At 42.0% G+C, this 17,958-nt stretch overlaps 1 protein-coding gene across 7 annotated transcripts in view; it reads right to left on the bottom strand.

The window, feature by feature from the left end:
- Nucleotides 1–17,958, bottom strand: part of VDR (vitamin D receptor) — a 123,405-nt gene that overhangs the window by 8,885 nt on the left and 96,562 nt on the right. For all 7 annotated transcript variants that reach the window (XM_061615016.1, XM_061615011.1, XM_061615012.1 and 4 more), the window contains 5 exons: nt 8,024–8,208; nt 6,428–6,533; nt 5,511–5,673; nt 4,105–4,256; nt 2,399–2,515 (listed from right to left, as the gene is read on the bottom strand). In XM_061615016.1, the coding sequence (XP_061471000.1) occupies nt 2,399–2,515; nt 4,105–4,256; nt 5,511–5,673; nt 6,428–6,533; nt 8,024–8,208 (723 nt within the window). The remainder of the gene's footprint in view (nt 1–2,398; nt 2,516–4,104; nt 4,257–5,510; nt 5,674–6,427; nt 6,534–8,023; nt 8,209–17,958) is intronic.

Here is a 17,958-nt window from a genome sequence, read left to right as displayed (position 1 = left end):
GTGCACTGCAACCCCAACCGTCTATTCATTAATTTTTTAAAAAGGGGAATAGATGCTGCTGCTGAAGCAGTTCCCTGAGCAGTCTGGCATCTGGCTGCTTTTCCTTGCCTGCTCAGGGGAAAGAAGCAGCCCTGTGTGGCCCTGTGCTGAGGGAACAAACCAGTGGGAAATCAGGAATAGTTAAACTGAAGTACAACTGCATGTAAGTGGATGCTACAGGTTACCAAATGATTACAATTCAGAGTAATCATAATGGAATACAAGCACACAAAGACTCTTCTGTGATAAAGACAGGAGTCTGCGGCTTCTCTGCCAACAGGAAAGCAGAAAACACTTTGTGGAGAAAATTGATCGTATTAAGAGTGCTATTCCATGCGCTGTGGACACAGTGAGCGAGCCAGAGGTGACCAGTGGTGCTCTGGTGGTGTGGGATCGGTTCCAGCTTCTTCCATCTGATGAAGTGGACAAGGTGCTTTCAACCTTAAAGCCAACCACTTGCTTACTCGATCCTTGCCCATCGTGGCTCATTATGAGCTGCAAAGATAGACTGGGTGAGGGGATCAAGATGGTGGTAAATACATCTCTCGAAGAGGGAGTAATGCCATCATCGCTCAAGGAGGCAGTAATAAAACCAATCTTAAAGAAGCCCTCCTTGGATCCCCAAGATCTGAACAACTTTCGCCCGGTCTCAAATTTGCCATTCTTAGGCAAGGCGATTGAGCGGATGGTGGCAAAACAGTTGCAAGCGCACTTGGAGGAAGCGGATTATCTGGATCCATTTCAATCGGGCTTCAGGCCTGGACATGGGACTGAAACAGCCTTGGTCGCCTTGGTAGATGATATGAGGAGGGCGTGGGATAGGGGCGAATGCACCTTCCTTGTCCTCCTTGATCTCTCAGCGGCTTTCGATACCATTGACCACGTTATCCTCCTGGACCGCCTGAAGAGGTTAGGCATGGGGGGGGCACTGTATTGCAGTGGTTCCATTCCTTCCTCTCTGGTAGGTACCAAAGAGTGGCATTGGAGGATGAGGTTTCGGATCCTTGGCCTCCCACTTGTGGGGTGCCACAGGGTTCCATCCTCTCCCCGATGCTGTTCAACATCTATATAAAGCTGCTGGGGGCAATCATCAGAAGATTTGGGCTGCAATGTCATCAGTATGCGGATGACACGCAGCTCTATCTCTCATTTAAATCTTCACCGAGGTTGGCTGTAGAAACCCTGTCCAAGTGCCTGGAGTCGGTGAGTGGCTGGATGGGAAGGAATAAGCTGAAGCTGAACCCTGACAAAACCGAGGTACTGTTTGTGGAAGACAAGGGAAGGCTGGGGGATGTGGACCTGGTGCTCAATGGGGTACGTTTGCCCCTGAAAGACCAGGTCTGCAGCCTGGGGGTCATTCTTGACTCCCAGCTGACCATGGAGGCTCAAGTCTTGGCTGTGAGCCGGGCGGCGCTGTATCAACTCCATCTGATACGGAGGCTGCGCCCCTACCTTCCCAACCATCTGCTCCCACCGGTAGTACATGCCCTGGTCACCTCTCGCCTAGACTACTGTAATGCGCTCTACGTGGGGTTACCCTTGAAAACGGTCCGGAAGCTGCAACTGGTACAGAATGAGGCGGCTCGTCTGATTAAAGGCAGCCGCCGGCAAGATCACATCATTCCAGTGCTGAAGGAGTTGCACTGGCTACCGGTTGTTTACCGGGCCCAATTCAAGGTGTTGGTTTTGACCTTTAAAACCCTATACGGTTTTAGCCCAGTCTATCTGAAGGAGCGCCTCCAGCATCGTCAGGGATGCCGCTCAACGAGATTAGCCTCAGAAGACCTTCTCTCGATCCCACCGGTTAAAACAGCTAGACTGGTGAGGACTAGAGAGAGGGCTTTTTCAATAGTGGCCCCCACCCTGTGGAACTCTCTCCCAAATGATCTCCGCCATGCCCCTTCTATGATGAGCTTCCGCCGGGCCTTGAAGACCTGGCTCTTCAGGCAGGCTTTTGGGGTGGGTTAGGTTTCTTACTGTTATGGTTTTAAATTTTAATGTTTTAATGTATTGTTTTATCTTGTACGTCGCCCAGAGTGGCTGGACAACCAGCCAGATGGGCGACTAATAAATTAAATAAATAATAAATAATAATAATTTATGACCCGAAAGGGGGCAGTATTTAAAATCAGTATCTTAAAGGCTGTCATAAGTGAAGTGGCTTACACTGTGTGTAATTTTTGTGGTAAAGCAGATGCTTGCATTGTTTCCACACAGGGAAACATACACTGCTGTGTGTGTTATTTCCCATATGTAAATGATGGGCTGTCAGAATAATGTCATGTGGGAAGTGGCCCCAAGTGGTTGGAGGCAGACAGCCAACTGAAACGCAGCCTGAGAAGATGAAAGAGTCTCTGACCAGGAGAAAGGATGCAGATGGCCATCAAGAGCACATGCTCCTCCTCATGCAGGTTTAGTTTCTTCAGGCTGATCTGAAATTTAACAAGGGGCTCAAGCAAGTCCAGATTATGTCCAGCTGAAACAGAAACAGAACATCACTTTTGAGAGGCAGGCACTAAATTCTTTCTAGATTTATCAGTTAGCCTGAAACAGAGCAAGAAGCAAATATGAACATAAGCTCAAGCTAAATAGCTTAGCACATGTGGATTGGTCAACCAACATACACATTCATCCAGCCTAGAGACCTCACAAAATACATGAGCTAGCTGATGCTCTGTAAAGAAAAGATTTTCAGATGTCTCATCATAAATTTTCCTTACATGCTCAAGAACTATAAAGGTTAAAGACTTGTATTCAGTGTAGTGCTAAGTAAGTAGTTCCGCCAGCCTTCTGTTTGCATGAGGGAACTCCCCCCCCCAAATCTGTTCTGGGGTTCTCCCAACCCTTCCAGAGCAGATTTGGGAAGGGTGTGGGGCACACATGGGGGAGGAGAAAGTTCCATTGTACTAGTGGTAATCCTTGTGCTGGTGGGACAGGTTAGTTGACTACTGCTCAAGGGCTTTTCCTTCTGATGTGAAGGCCTAAGCGTACATGCACACACTCCCTCCATGAGAATGAAGCATAGTCAGCATGCAGATCCCCTAGGTATGATTTCAGGGTTGCCTAGCAATAATGCATTCCGGCACCTCCAATTCTGTGATTTTTAGCTCCATTTTAAGAATGCTATTGCATCTGAGGGATAATAAATAATATAATTGATATGGTGGGCTGCTCCATCTTTGATGTGACCACAATTCAAAACTTGTAATTCATAGCAGAAGCACTTTCTACAACCCTATACCCCTTTCTTGGGAGTAAGCCCTACTGAACTCAATGGGACATACCCTTGAGTAGGCATGTATAGAGGGATGTTGAGTAAATCCCACCAAAAGTTGAATGGGACTTTGGCACACTCAACTGGATTTCACCGATTTCCTGTAAGGGCCAATTGACAAGATTGCTTTTTGAATTTTATCTTCTCCACGCTGGAGAAGTAGTTTTTTACTTTCTGTGGATGAAAAGCAAAGATAGCAAAGTGGTTGTCTGAATACTGAAGCAAACACCCAGGTCCTTATTTAGCACATCACAAAGCAGTTTTTTGCTGTTGCTTTTAAGTGTGTATAGTGGCATGCTAAAGCAGGAACTGGGCCACGGTGAAGAATTCAGACGGCCCACTTTCCCATCCAATTTACTAACCATAACCATAATGACTAAACAGTGTCTCTACAGATGGAAAAAGTCTGAAAAAGCAATTACATGAATTGGTTCCAAAATATCAATCGACTAAGTGGTAAAACACAGCTCTCCCCTCATTTTCAGATTTATTGCTTAACATCCCTAATTTTTCAAATTATCTGCTGTAAACCATTTTGAGCAACCCAAAAAGCGGAATGTAAACATTTTAACAAACAAATAAACCTGCCTATGAACCACGGTTTGTGCTCATCTTTTGCATTCCTTTGGCCTTCTGTAGGCCTTGAGTTGCATTTTCTACTGACAGTAAGTAATAATTAATGTATTTTGTATGGAAATCATGATGAGACGAGCTTGTTTAGGTGGCTGCTCCAGAGCAGTCTTGTGCTTTACACTGGAAGCCTATACCACTTACACCTGAAACTAGCATACCTTGAGTGACATCACTGATTTTGTATTTGAAGTCATTGCTGCCACAGGTCCAAGACATATCCTCCAGTGAAAATGACTGATTTGAACGGAGCATAATTACTTCAATGGCACTGGATTTCAGTAGAGCAATCTGGTCCTCTGCTGTAAGATTTCTACATTTTGGGAAGGGAGAATATACATCTGAAACCTCAAAGCATCCATCATCAGAATACTCCATTGGGTAAGGGTGAGATTTGACAATTGTTTGCTTCCTCCCAGCTCAACAGTTAGTCCTATGGTACTCAGAAGAGCTCTCTCAGTGAATAATTGTGTCTTCATGCATTGGTCTCATCTACACAACACCCTGAATAGAAACCTCCTGTCATCTCCAAATAACCATGTGCAACAACCATGGGTTGGTTCACACATCTGTGCCCATAACACATCGAATGAAGCATCAAATGATGGCTTGCATGCATGAATGAGCCATCAGATACAGAATTTGTTTTTATCACCCCAAGTCAATTCCAGCACAATACTTTTCATTGTAAATAGTCCACACATCAGGCTAAGAACCATCATGTGCTGAGTAGATTTTCCAACTTAACAAGGCAGTTACACTGCAATGCAGAATCCCAAGGAGTGAGTGTAGTCCAGTGAATATGAACAACTTAGGTTCAGATCCTAGCTCAATCATGTCAAGTCATAGCTGATACACATCCCTTAGAATGAGAACTGAGCAGATCCTTATTCAACTCAGCCATGTGGCAGAATGATCATGTAACAGCTCCATTAATGCTCAGTTTACAGTAAGTATGAAAATAAGCAACCTCACTGCAGGCTAAGTGGATGATCTGAGTGAGTGGCACCAATGTTAATTACATTACAGTAGGGCCCTGCTTATACAGCGGGTTAGGGACCAGGCCCCCGCCGTAAAGCAGAAATCGCTGTAAAGCGGAACCCATAGACTATAATGGGGCCGTCGCACAAAAATGTCGCAAAATGCAGCAAAATCGGCTTTAAAAAGGGGAATTTCCCGCCGCCGCATTAGCGGAACACCGGAATGCGAAGCAGCGGTAAGCGGGGCACTACTGTACTGTTTTGGCTCACAGCCAGATTGAAGGATGTGTTCAATTTATGTCTGGCTATAGAGGGAGATTGGAAGAATGTATTTTTAGTTCTTAAATTTATTGAGTTTAATAAGCTTGAGAAATATTGTTCTCCTGAGGAAATGATTTCATGTATTTAGTTACCAATACTGTTTTGTTGTTTCAAAATTTTGTTTTACTGTAACCAACACAGAAGTCTCCTTGTAAGATGTATAGTGGTACAATTTTAAAAATGAATATATTAAAACACACACACACATAAATAAGTTCAAGGAAGGAAAATGCAGCTAAGCTTTCTGAAATGAAAAACATCCTTACTTGAACCCTGGAATCATTTTTGCAAATCCAATCACTTTCTGGATGCTGTAGCTAACAAGATCAGCCAGGTGAGGCAGCATGGTGAGGTGTGAGAAGTCTATGGACATGGCTGCACTTTCATCGCTGTCATCGCTCAGTTCTAGATTTGAGAACTTCTTTGACTCTGCAGGATACAAAGAGGAAAACACACAAATTAAACCTTATTTCAGACATAAAAAGGTAAAGGTGTCCCCACACTTATAGTGCGAGTCGTTTCAGACTCTTAGGGTGACGTCTTGCGACATTTACTAGGCAGACCGTATATATGGGTTGGGATTGCCAGTTCCTTCCCCGGCCTTTCTTTACCCCCCAGCATATGCCGGGTACTCATTTTACCGACCATGGATGGATGGACGGCTGAGTGGACTTCGACCCCTTTTACCAGAGATTCGACTTCCTCCTTCCGTTAGAATCGAACTCCAGCCGTGAGCAGAGCTTTCGGCTGCGTTACCACCGCTTACCACTCTGCACCACGGAGGGTCTTTTATTTCAGACATAGTGGTGGTGATTTTTTTAAAAAGCAGAAGTCAAAACTAAAAAAAACCTGTTCAACACAGTGTGTTAAAGGCTCTAGTGAAGGAGGATTTAAGTTTACCACTGACTGGAATACAGTAGAGTTTTACTATCATTAATACTGGTTGATTATTTTTAATTATTTCAATTTCTATTGTGTACTGATTGAGGTATTTTGTACAGCAAAGTGGCATAAAGGTTACATTAATTAATTAAAAACACTGTCATGTCTGGGCAAAGGCTGTAGCTCAGTGGTAGAGCATCTGCTTTGCATGCAGAAGGTCTCAGGTCCAGGAACACATTTTTGCAAGCCATTTCTCATCATTTCATGGATATAGACGTTATTTCGGCATCCTGCACATTACCTGGGGAAGAGCTGAAAGGATCTGAAGAGTCTTCTGAGGAAGAGAAACCTTGGACAGAAGAAGATCTACTTGTACTTCTTGTGCCTGAACCATCCCTTATAGGAGGCTGAAACAGGAAGAGTACCATCCTCATTGTTTGGTAATAGCCCATTATTTTTCTTATACCTTTTCTGCCTGTCCTCACCACCCCTGTTCTCATTATTGGGAAAACTGTGCTCTAACAGGAACACCTTACTAAGAAAAACAAGAAACAAATGGATGGCTTGAGATTTTTCAAAAATGTTTGGACCTTTTCCACCAATAAAATCAATGGCAGGATTGACACAATGCTTTTGCAAATCCCCATAGCTATTTTTTTGCTTCTATTAAAATTTGCCCATTTGTTAATCCATTTCCTTAAAATAACAGTTCCTCTGATTAAAAAGTTTTCTGGTATACTACGATGTTGCCCCAACATAGCTATTTCTATGGTAATGTAACAAGGCTGATTTATTAAAAAAAAAAACACAACACACAGCATAGTATGACCCAGAAAGCCACAGCAAATACGATTGTATGTTCTTAGCATTATTTGCATATGAACATTGAAAAGATATCTGCAAATGCCAATCCATGGCATGTAAGACATTTAATTTTCCATTTGTGCAATTTTTAGGATGAAGCCAGGAGCAGGCTATCACCCATAACTCATATTATTACCCATAATATTTGTTTTGCTTATAATATATGAACTGGCAAGGAGAGAGAGAGAGAAGGAAGTCAATTTGGGGGCTAGTTACACTTGGTGTTTTTGTGGTACTTCGCAACAGTGACTAGCCCCCAAGTTGTCAAAACCATGAATCAGGCACAATCAGTTCTCCTTCCTCCACTTCTGCTCCCCACCTCAGTCCTTTTCCCTAGTTCTTGTGTGCGTCATTCAACCCCAAAGCTGAGCTCCAGCTCTCAGCTGTTTCATCAGTCTTGTTACCAAACAGGAAGGACTTGTGGTTGTCTCCACCACAAGTGCTTTCTATTCCCTCCTCTTTCTTCCTCAGAACTGTTGAAAACAGCTGTTTCAGGACTCCAGTGCAGCTAAGGAAGATGTGCCCAGCAGGTGACTAAAAGGTCCTGCCCCACCCCAAGGCCCTCAAAAACAAGGGACAGGCTCAGCGGTTATGAGATTTGAAAACCAGAAAGAAAATAAAAGAGTTGTTGTGATATCATTCCATCATATGCATTTTTAGGACAGGCTGCTATCAGATCGTACTGATTCAACACACGTTGACTATGGCATTTTACAAGCCACTGGGAAAATTCCTGCAGGCAGTTTAAAAAGCCTCTCATAGCCAGATTCCAATTCCAAAAGCAGCTACATAAAGTAATCAAACCTTAAGGAAATATTAAATGGTTTCTTCACAAGCAAATAAATTTCAGGAATATCTAATGGCTTCCACTTGCAGGCTGCATATAACTTCTTTTCCTGAGTGAGAAGCAGGCAAAGCTTTTGTCAGTTCTGCTGATTCAGAACTACTCCTTCAGTTCACTTATTTTACCAGTAGATGTCTTACTAGTCACAGTTGTAATGAGATTAGAAAGAAAGAAAGCCCTGAAGCTTACCCGGAACTGATTGAAATCAGAGTAAGTGGGATCATAGGTTTTGCGGTGGGCTTCCAGGAGAGTATCAATGACTCGCTGTTGCTCCTCCAACAATTTGGGCTTTAAGCTCTCTTTAAGGGCTTCTTCTTCCTTCCTCTTCGTTATCATCTCTCTTTTCCTCTGAACCTCTTCATCTGTTAAAATAACTGTTAAAAAAATGATGGGAGAGATGGTAATCACATGAACACTGTTCACCAGAATGAGCCAAAGAGTCAAATAACACAGTTAAACTCTCATTCCTCCAGGGCTGTCTTTTCTAAAGACATGGAGAATTTAGCATGGTGACGCTGATGTCTGAAAAGAGAGCAACAGACTGAATGGACAAGGAGCCCAACTACATAGTAGTCCGATCTATGAACTTTTAAAATTCTATGAAAGTTTCAACTGCTCCTGTCTAGGAGGAGTTACAGTCATGTATGACGTCTCACAGAAAGATATGAATCAACGTGTCCCTTTTAACTTCAAGTGTCCCAGTCACACATGTCTGCATCTCACCAACATTAAGGAAATGGAAAGTCAACAGAATTTTTTCCTTGGACAATTGTACACTTCAATATGGCAGTAAATTTTCAGTGTATGCAGCTGCAAACTAGAGGAGCAGCTAGGAATGCACTAGAATTCCGCCCAATTCGTATTTGGTATTGAATTTTCAATTAATTTGCTTATTCTCTATAATTGTGGATTGGAATTTTATGTAGCAATTTTCCATGGCTATTCTCAAAATCTTTTTTTAAAAAATCTGCCTCTAAAATGTTTATATTAACAATGATTTTATCCGTATTTCATTTATCAATATATCCTTTAAAAATATCCATATTAATACCAATATTTTTTGTGCGGGAATAAAACAAATCAGTAAAAGCAGCATCCAGCAGACAAAGAACAAACCCTGATCAATACCGGCCTGTTAGGCTGACAAAATGCTTTTGAACCAGCACCGGCCAACAGATCCCATCTCTTGGAGCAGCACAATGCAACTCCGTGAGAGTCAACAAACTGAACTGTTGTGGATACGTTGCCATCATTGGTATTGTGGCATCAGGTTTCCAATACCAACAAGTTGAGCATTTCAGCATAGGAAAAGGTCCTTCCAGAGAATGATGTGTCCTGTTGTGCCAGAAGGCCATCAGGAAAATTCAGAAATTTGTAGCCTACAAAAGCTTGCAGTCTGTATGCATGTAAAACACCACCAGATTCTCAAAGTACAGCAGTACTAATATGGATAAAATGCTGGTGGAAATTAACTTACTGTGAAATGAAGAGGGGTTGCTACAATATGTCAGATGTTTAGCTTGATAGGCTATCAAGCTAAAAAAAGCAAAAAAAAAAAAAAAAGACAGTAAGCTCTGACCAAAAAACTCATGGTAGAAACTAAGTAAACTCCAAACAAACTGATGCGACCAATACGGATGGAGATGAAACCATAGAACCATGCACTACTTTAGCGTCCAAAAACACACAAATTCTACTTTGTGTAGAATTTCACAATATACTGCTTTTTGGATACAAGGTGGGGAAGATGCAGTGCTCTGTACAGTAAGATCCGAAGGACTGCAGAAACTGGACCTAAATGCACAGTGACTATGTCACACATTATTTTGTACATACAGCGGGCACAGATGTCTTGCCTGTGCTTCCACCACATCCTCAAGTCAGATGAGTGAGTGAATTAGCTCTGTTTAAATAGTTAAAAGTGTGTTCTGGGGAATTAGAGCATGACAGCCATGTGCCCTTGCCGCCCTGGACTCCTTTGGGAGGGAGGGAGGGATATAAGTTTAATAATAAATAAATGTAGTTGCATGTCTTAATCCATTTTATTTTTTGATACTCAGTCTCACATGGAATGCATTTATAGCAGCACAACTGCAGTTGGAATAAGACAGGGGCATTATGTCACTAATCGTTTTGTAATGTGCACATTTGGAATTTTGAGGAAGTGGCATGACCAGCAGTCACAAAATAACTGCTGTGTTATGTGGGTGTCATAACACACAATGGCCACAACTCTATGAGAGGGTGGGAAAGCCACAACCACAAAGTGGTGCAGTCTGGCCACTACAACAGTTGCCCCATCAATGGGAAAAAGGTACCTGCATCAGCAACCATTGTGCTCGCTCACAGACAGAAGTCATTTGCATCTCTCCTCTGTTCAGAATGGATAGGAGGGTAGGTGTCCACTCCTTGCATCCAATGAAATGTGGGTGCGTTCAGTGTAGGAAAGGCCAAGCCAATGTAAACAGGAACTGAGCAGGAAGAGCAAACTGTATCTTGTACTTTGTGAATTTTTGAGGGGATATTTATTGAGATTTCACAGGTGCCCAAAGCGGTATATGGTGGGCACACTGGTGCCCATGGGCACCACACTGGAAACACCTGATTTGAAAGAGGTGGACTTAATTACATTCAAAAGATAGTCCAAAACAAAATGACAGCGGGGCAGCTGTCCACTCTGGACAGGAAGTTGGACTTGGAACCTGGGAAATTGGAGTTCATATCTCCACTCAGCTATTGCCTTGAGCAATCAAGTTTCAGTTTGGAAACTCGGGGGGAAATGACCTATAGCACAGATGTGAGGATTAATGAGATAAAGATTATAAAGCACTTTGCATGCTAAAAAATGTTATAAGGGTCACCCTGCAGTATGTAGACGTGTTAGGACATCAAATTGGGTTCTGCAGCGCAAGCCAGTCTGTGTGAGCGCATGCTATAACTGCAGGACCCTTGGCTTCTTATCTTAGCTAGCAGGTATGAGTTACTGAAGAAGAATGTCAGGCTGGGATCTATCCTGAGGTTGCGGCTGGAGCAGGAGCTGTTATGGCTGCAGGAGGCCAGCATCATAACCTGCTAGAACACCGATGTTGATGCTGGTAGGATTCCAACAACCAAGCAGGCTATTTAAGAAGAAAGTGCTTTCTATACCAACAGTGTCCTCCTGAGTGGCATGATTGTTTGGAAAGGGCCAAGTATACATATCACATACATTCCAGGAATGCATACTTCTGAACAATTTCATAACTACAGCTGATATGTTTTAGATTTAAATTGCGGTTCTACTCTGACAGCTACAGCTGAGACCATTAAAACTCGAGGACTGGGGCTGGGTGGGCAAGCAAAGGAAGAGTGCTTAAGAACATAAGAGGAGCCTGCTGGATCAGTGGTCCATCTAGTCTAGCAACCTGTTCTCATAGTGGCTAACCAGATGCCTATGGAAGTCTGGAAGCAAGTTCTAAGCACAAGAGCAGTTTACAGCAACTTGTATTCAGAAGCATGCTGCCTCCAACCATGAAAAGAGAGCTGCTTAAAACAGTTTCCACAAGGGCCACTCCTTTTCTTCCTATACCCCCCTCTCTCTCCAAAATCAGTATAGAGCCAGACAACATAGCACAGGGATATACCTCAGATTTTTCAGTGATGTTGGATAATGTATATGGCCGGTATGAGCACCAAAGTATATTACTCTGCCTCGCATAACACCCATTTCACAAAATCATAAACGGTAGAGTTGTGAAGGGGCCTATAAGGCCATCAAGTCCAACCCACCTCTCAATGCAGGAATCCAAGTTAAAGCACACCTGACAGGTGCCTGTCCAGCTGCCTCTTGAATGCCTCCAGTGCTGGAGAGCCCACCACCTCCCTAGGTAATTGGTTTCATTGTAGTATTGCTGTAACAGGAAGTTTTTCCTGATGTTCAGTTGAAATCTGGCTTCCTGTAACTTGAGCCCATTATTCCGTGTCTTGCATTCTGGGATGATCAAGAAGAGATCCCGCCCTCCTCTGTATGATAACCTTTCAAGTACTTGAACAGAGCTATCGTATCTCCCCTCAGTCTACTCTTCTGAAGGGTAAACATGTCCAGTTCTTGCAATTTCTCTTCACAAGGCTTTGTTTCCAGTCCCCTGATCATCCTCGTTGCCTCCCCTGAACCTGTTCCAGTTTGTCTGCATTCTTCTTGAAGTGTAGTATCCAGAACTGTAGGCAGTATTGACAGGAGGCCTAACCAGTGCTGAATAGAGGGGAACTAGTACTTCACACGATTTGGAAACTATACATCTGTTAATGCAGTCTAAAACAGCATTTGCCTTTTTTGCAGCCATATCACACTAGTGGCTCATATTCAGCTTGTGATCAACAATTCCACAACCCTTCTTGCATGCAGTATTGATGAGCCAAATATCCCCCATCTTATAACTGTGCATGTGGTTTCTTTTTCTTAGGTATAGAACTTTGCACTTATCCCTGCTAAATTTAATTTCTTTAACCTCATCCTTATAACATCTCATCTGATTTTACCTCATGGTATATTGCTCAATAAACCCCCCCAGTAAAATTCTAGATTTGTGATTTGACATACCTCATGCATTACTTTAAATAGTAGTATGTGAAAGAGCAGTGTGTGAAAGAGCAGAATCTCAGCTTCCTGTTTAGAAAGTACTGTCACACTTGCATTTCATAGGAATCTAAAAGAGCGACCACACTCTTCTCAGCAGGTTGTTTACCAGAGAGATGTAATTTCTTTTTCTCTGAATCAGACACATTACTTGTAGGAAATTTGCACAATACTGTCATGTGCACACAGCAATATTTCTACAGCAAACAGAACAGAAGCTGTAGTTTCCTTGGAAGTCAATGCCACACCCCAATGTGAAGTTACAACCAGAAAAACGTGTGTGTTTACTGAATCTTTCCCACCATTAAACTATCCCCCACCCCCCCCGGCATCTAAAAAAGACAATATGCTATACAGTCAACAGGTTATTTTTAATAAACAGAAACATGGGGAAAAGATGTCCAAAATAAACAATAAAGTAAATAAGCAAATCTGTCCAACATATATAGATATTGAGATAGCAGCTCTTCGATTAAATGTAGCAATGTACATCCCACCTGCAAGCTCATTTGTTTTATTCATAAAAGCCCAGATTTTGGAATCTGAAGCAGAGAAAAGAGGCGATCCATTCAAGGCTATCCAATAATGATAGCTGAACCAAGGCTGAAATCTAGGTGCTAATCTAAAACTATAGTTAAAAAATCTATTATTACTCCATATTGCATTCCACTTCACAATTCTGAGATCCCCAGATATAAAAACTCTTTAATTTGTTTGATTAAGTCTGGCAGTGAACAAGTAGCCTCAATCCTGAAAGGAGGTAGCTGGGGGCAGGGTGTAGAACAATAGATGTGAAGGATGTGTAGAATCCATGTTTGCTATATTTGATGCTGGAAGAGACTGCATAGATTAAATGAAAGATACAGTTGGGCTTCAGAGTTCAACAACAAGAAGAGTTGGCCTTGGGACCAATTCACATCACTTTTTTACATATGGCAACGCCTCCATGAGTTGAGCACTCTCATTAATATTCTTACACATTGAGACCCTGGCTTGCCATTTCCTAAAAAGAAATATGCATTAAGCACAGTATTGCTAGCTGGGATCTTGAATACAGGCAACGTGCCATCACATTTACAAGGCTAGTTACCTTGTCAAGAATTAGCTAGTTTATGGTGTGCTCATCAGATATGTTAAATGGACAGTGAATCTGCCCTTAATAGTTTCCCCTCTTGGCTACAATTCGCCGAGACAAAACCTCTCTGTGTGTGTGTGTGTGTGTGTGTGTGTGTGTGTGTGTGTGTGCGCGCGCGTAATGTACCATTTCAAGCCCAAGATAAGATTCCAATCTGATGCAGGTGTCTGCCAAAATAGCACCACTGAGGGTCATGGAAAAGCAGTAAGTTGCATCAGCAGGCTGGTTGTTAATGTGTGTCCACTGCAACTCCATATGCCTTGTTTGTTGAAAATGTGCAATTAGCATTTCATGATCCACATTTCTGGATCAGTTTTGGAGGCATGTAGGGGGCTGCAACTTCTTTTTCTCAAAGAGTGGAAGGTGAACTCCTACTGCATGAGTGGAAGTCTGTTTTGCTAGCACATCTGCAGCATTGGATACAACTGAAAATATCTGATGTAGGATTCTTCTTCCACCATTTCTGCACTAAAGCCTATAGTCAAACATTTGTTTTGAAAGACCTTTTTAATGCAATCAAAACTCAGCAGCACACTAGAAAAAGAAGTTGCAGCCAACAATCATTTTGCTTTTTGTCAAGATACTGCTAATCTTTTTAAAAAAGCCATTAAGAAATCACAAGGGAATATTCAGAGTATGACTGGGGGCTTTTGCAGACACTGGGCAGCAGGAACATTTTATGGTTTAAGGTGCGGTTTGGAATGAGAGGTCTGGCAAGAAAAAAATAGAAGCTAGGTCATTTGTTGTAGCAGTGTACGTGGGAGATGCAAGGCAAGTAGCTGTGCTATGCAGCCTGCAGCTACTTAAGCTGAGGGTTAGTTAGCCGCTAGTATTTTTCCAATACAAAAGTTGCACAACTCTGTGCATGCCTGAAAATGATCGAAAGATCAAGGTGGTATCCAACTGCGTGTTTCCAGGCTATGAAATGGCTAGAAAACCAACATTCATTTGGTGATGTAATTAATTTTGAGTTATATAAGTGTGTAAGCATTTTTTATACTTATCCTGAAAATAAACTTGGATAAAGCACTTGAACAACAAGCAACAGCTCCCACCCACCCCTTTTTTAGTAAATGGAAAATGAGCACCCCTGTAGGTCTCTATAAAAATAAATAAGTAGCAGAAGTGCTGGCAGTAGACACATTTATTTACCAGGAAACAGAGCTTCCCATGAGTACTCTCAATTCTGCTATCCGAGTGAAAGCTATTTCACCCAGGTTTAAAAGTTAAATTCATTTTAAGAAAAAGTTTATATAAAGTCAAACCAAGCCAAAACTGCAAAGTCAAGTGTTGATGTTAGTACCTAAAGATCCAAGTTACTGACCGAGGAAGGTGCCCTCCAGATGTTGTGGACTACAACTCCCATCAAACACACCCCCGACCACCGGCCATGCTGGCTGGAGCTGATGTGAGTTGTAGTCCACATAATCTGGAGTGTCAAAATAGTTATGCCTGGTCTTGGGGAATATCTCTGCTGTAGGCTCTCTCACTTAAAGGCCGGCCATTTTGGAAGTTCTTTTGCCTCCATCTGTCCCTGCTCCTAAATCTGAGAGATGTTTTCTGTCACAGTGATTGAGACTGTTGAGATGAAGTCCGTTTAGTCACAGACTACCTTTAACCATAATATAAGTGTTTTTTTCCCTGGTAGAAAAACAGGTACCACCTTTCTTCAACATACCGTGGTTGCAAACATATACCCTACATACTTGCATGACTATGTAAACGTGCACGCACATTGGTGAATTAGGTGGAAAATAAGCACCCTCTGCTTATACATAGCAATTTCCCCATCAGGAGAAATGGGGGGGAAGCAGCAGGGAGATAGGCAATAAGGAAGGAGGTATTTATGGATTAAGCCAAATGGCAGTAGTGGTGTTCGTACATTTGTTTAAATATGATTTTAAAAGCCATAGCAGTGATTTTTTTAATGCACTAGGCTGGCAAGTCTGCAAGCTTTTTCCTGGAAGGTTATGGGGATGGGAATGGATAGGTTGTCATGACCTCACACACTCCTCATAAGGTACTCAGGCTGCCTGTTAACAGAGACACTATGTTTGTTTTGGAGACTCTTATGACTTCTAGGAAGTGATTAGCAGCCTCTTTACCACTACCCTTGGCACTGAATAGCTTTGTTTAAATGCTTAAAATTGAGGGGAGAAGTGTTCTTTAAAACACTCCTCAAAATGATTTAGCTTTAATTCTGTCCCAAACACCTGCTTTCAATATTCCCTCTTGCATCAGACTGAACAGCAAAGGAGTTTCAGTAGTTTGCTTCAGCTGAAGTAGGCATACCGACAAATTCACACTCTATATTTAATCTCCTTTTGGAACCCAGCCAAAGTTTTCTCCTACAAAACAATGAACCACAAACTCCTCATTAAGACCATCACTTGTAGTAAGCATTTTGCAAGGCCAAACTAGTATATCTATTGAAAATCGCAGTAATATCTCTCACTGAAAACATTTATTCTTATTTGCTAACAGGCTGCCTGTCCTGTAGGCAAATACACTAAAGTATCCTGACAAGCACCACTTTAACCAGTCACAATGTCCCAAGAATCTTGATCCACACTTCCAAAAATGCCCCACCTTGAGGTACATGTTAGTTCCAAATTAGAATTTAAGGTTATTTGGAACAAGTCCAGATCATTTGTTTCCAAAGTGGCTAAAGAGACACTTTTTAGGAAAAAATCTTTTTAAAAAAACACTTCTTACAAAAATTAGTTTTTTTTAAAAAAATGAATATTTTCAAGAGCAAAAAACTTATTTTTTTCCTTTAACACCAAATATTGCAAGATTCACAAAAGAGGTAAGGGGGAGAAACCCACAAGAGTTGCTTTTCTGGGGCATATTTCTAAAGAAAATGGAACATTAAAAAAATAAATGTTTTGAACAGTGCTGGAAAGCCTGTTGCAATAACTTATGTACTATGATACAATGTAGGAAATGAATCATTGTAGCTTCTCATGCAGCTGTACATTATGAAAGATTATTTATTCCTGACTGTTTTATTTTATGTATACCGCCCAGAGAGCCCTTGGGCTTAGGGCGGTATATAAATTAAATTAAATAAAATAAATAAAATTAAAAGCTATTGTAGAAATACCTTCAGATCAATGGAGATACTAAAGTTATTCGAATTAACACACAACATGGCATAAAACAGCCGTTAAGACCAAGAAAAGTCAGGACTACCTTGCAGTGCTTTTGTCAGGGACACATTTGCTTGTTCTCCCCACCTGCCCCCAATTCTTTTAATAGAGCAGGACTGTGTTTCAAAGGAACATTTTGTGGGGTGGACTGAATGAACAGCATACGTTGGCAAACCACGTTGCTGTTCTCAGTACACTATCTCTCAAGACATTGCGATCTGACCAGTGGAAAAACAGGATGTGGTTAACTTTATGGCTGTAAACGATACTGACATCTGTAGTGGTTAAATAACTGCCTGCATATTGCCACGTAGATAATGCTGTTGTACTATGTATGTACGTGATGTTATACAATAGTTAAAGGTCATAGGCTGTTTATGGAGAGAAAATAATCCACGCCTCCAGGCGGAGGTAAAATAAAAGCGGAGACCAGAATTACGAGGGGGGCTCCGAAATTGAACTCTGGTCTCACCGTGTCTCACTGTGTCGTGATATCTACATCTGGTGACCCCGACGTGATTCAGAACAAACACCCTCGTACCCACTGGCAGGATCAGCCAACGGTGCACCTCAGCGTACAGCTCCCATTCGTGAGTATGGGGGGGGAATTGTCAGCTCAGCAGAAGGTTCATGCACAAGAGCTACAAAAAATTTTAAAACAGGATACCTCAGCTTTTATAAGTCGTTCTCACATTGAATCATTGTTAAAAACAATTCAATGTCAATGTCCATGGTATCCAGAGCAAGGATCACTACGTCAGTCAGATTGGATAAAGATAGGGAGAAAATTACATGAAGAACCAAGAGCACCTATTCACCATCTCTTATTATGGCAAAAGTGTGCTGAGGCCATTAGTCATTTAGGGATAAAAGAGACATCGCTGTTTGCCAATTCTGACCAGAAAACTCCTCTTTATCCCCAACTTTCTTTACCTACACCTGAAAAGGATATTGAGAAATTTGTAAATGCTCCTCCATATAGCCCTCCAGTCCAACAAGAACAGGTTACTGGGAAGGTTAAAGCAGCCATAGCTCAGGCTGCAGCCTCAGGATTATTATCTATGGAAGAAATGGGAGACTGGGAGGGTACAATTTCAGCTTTTCCCGTTACATATCAGCCAGATCCTAATAATGCTAATAATCGCATAGCAACTTGGACAGCTCTTCCGTTTTCTGTTATTAGAGAAATAAATAAGGCAGTAAGAGAATATGGGATTACGGC

This window comes from Rhineura floridana, chromosome 3 (genome assembly GCF_030035675.1).
Source record: "Rhineura floridana isolate rRhiFlo1 chromosome 3, rRhiFlo1.hap2, whole genome shotgun sequence".
NCBI lineage: Eukaryota > Metazoa > Chordata > Lepidosauria > Squamata > Rhineuridae > Rhineura > Rhineura floridana.
Note: the sequence above shows the minus strand (reverse complement) of the source record. Positions and strands in the feature narration are given on the sequence as shown.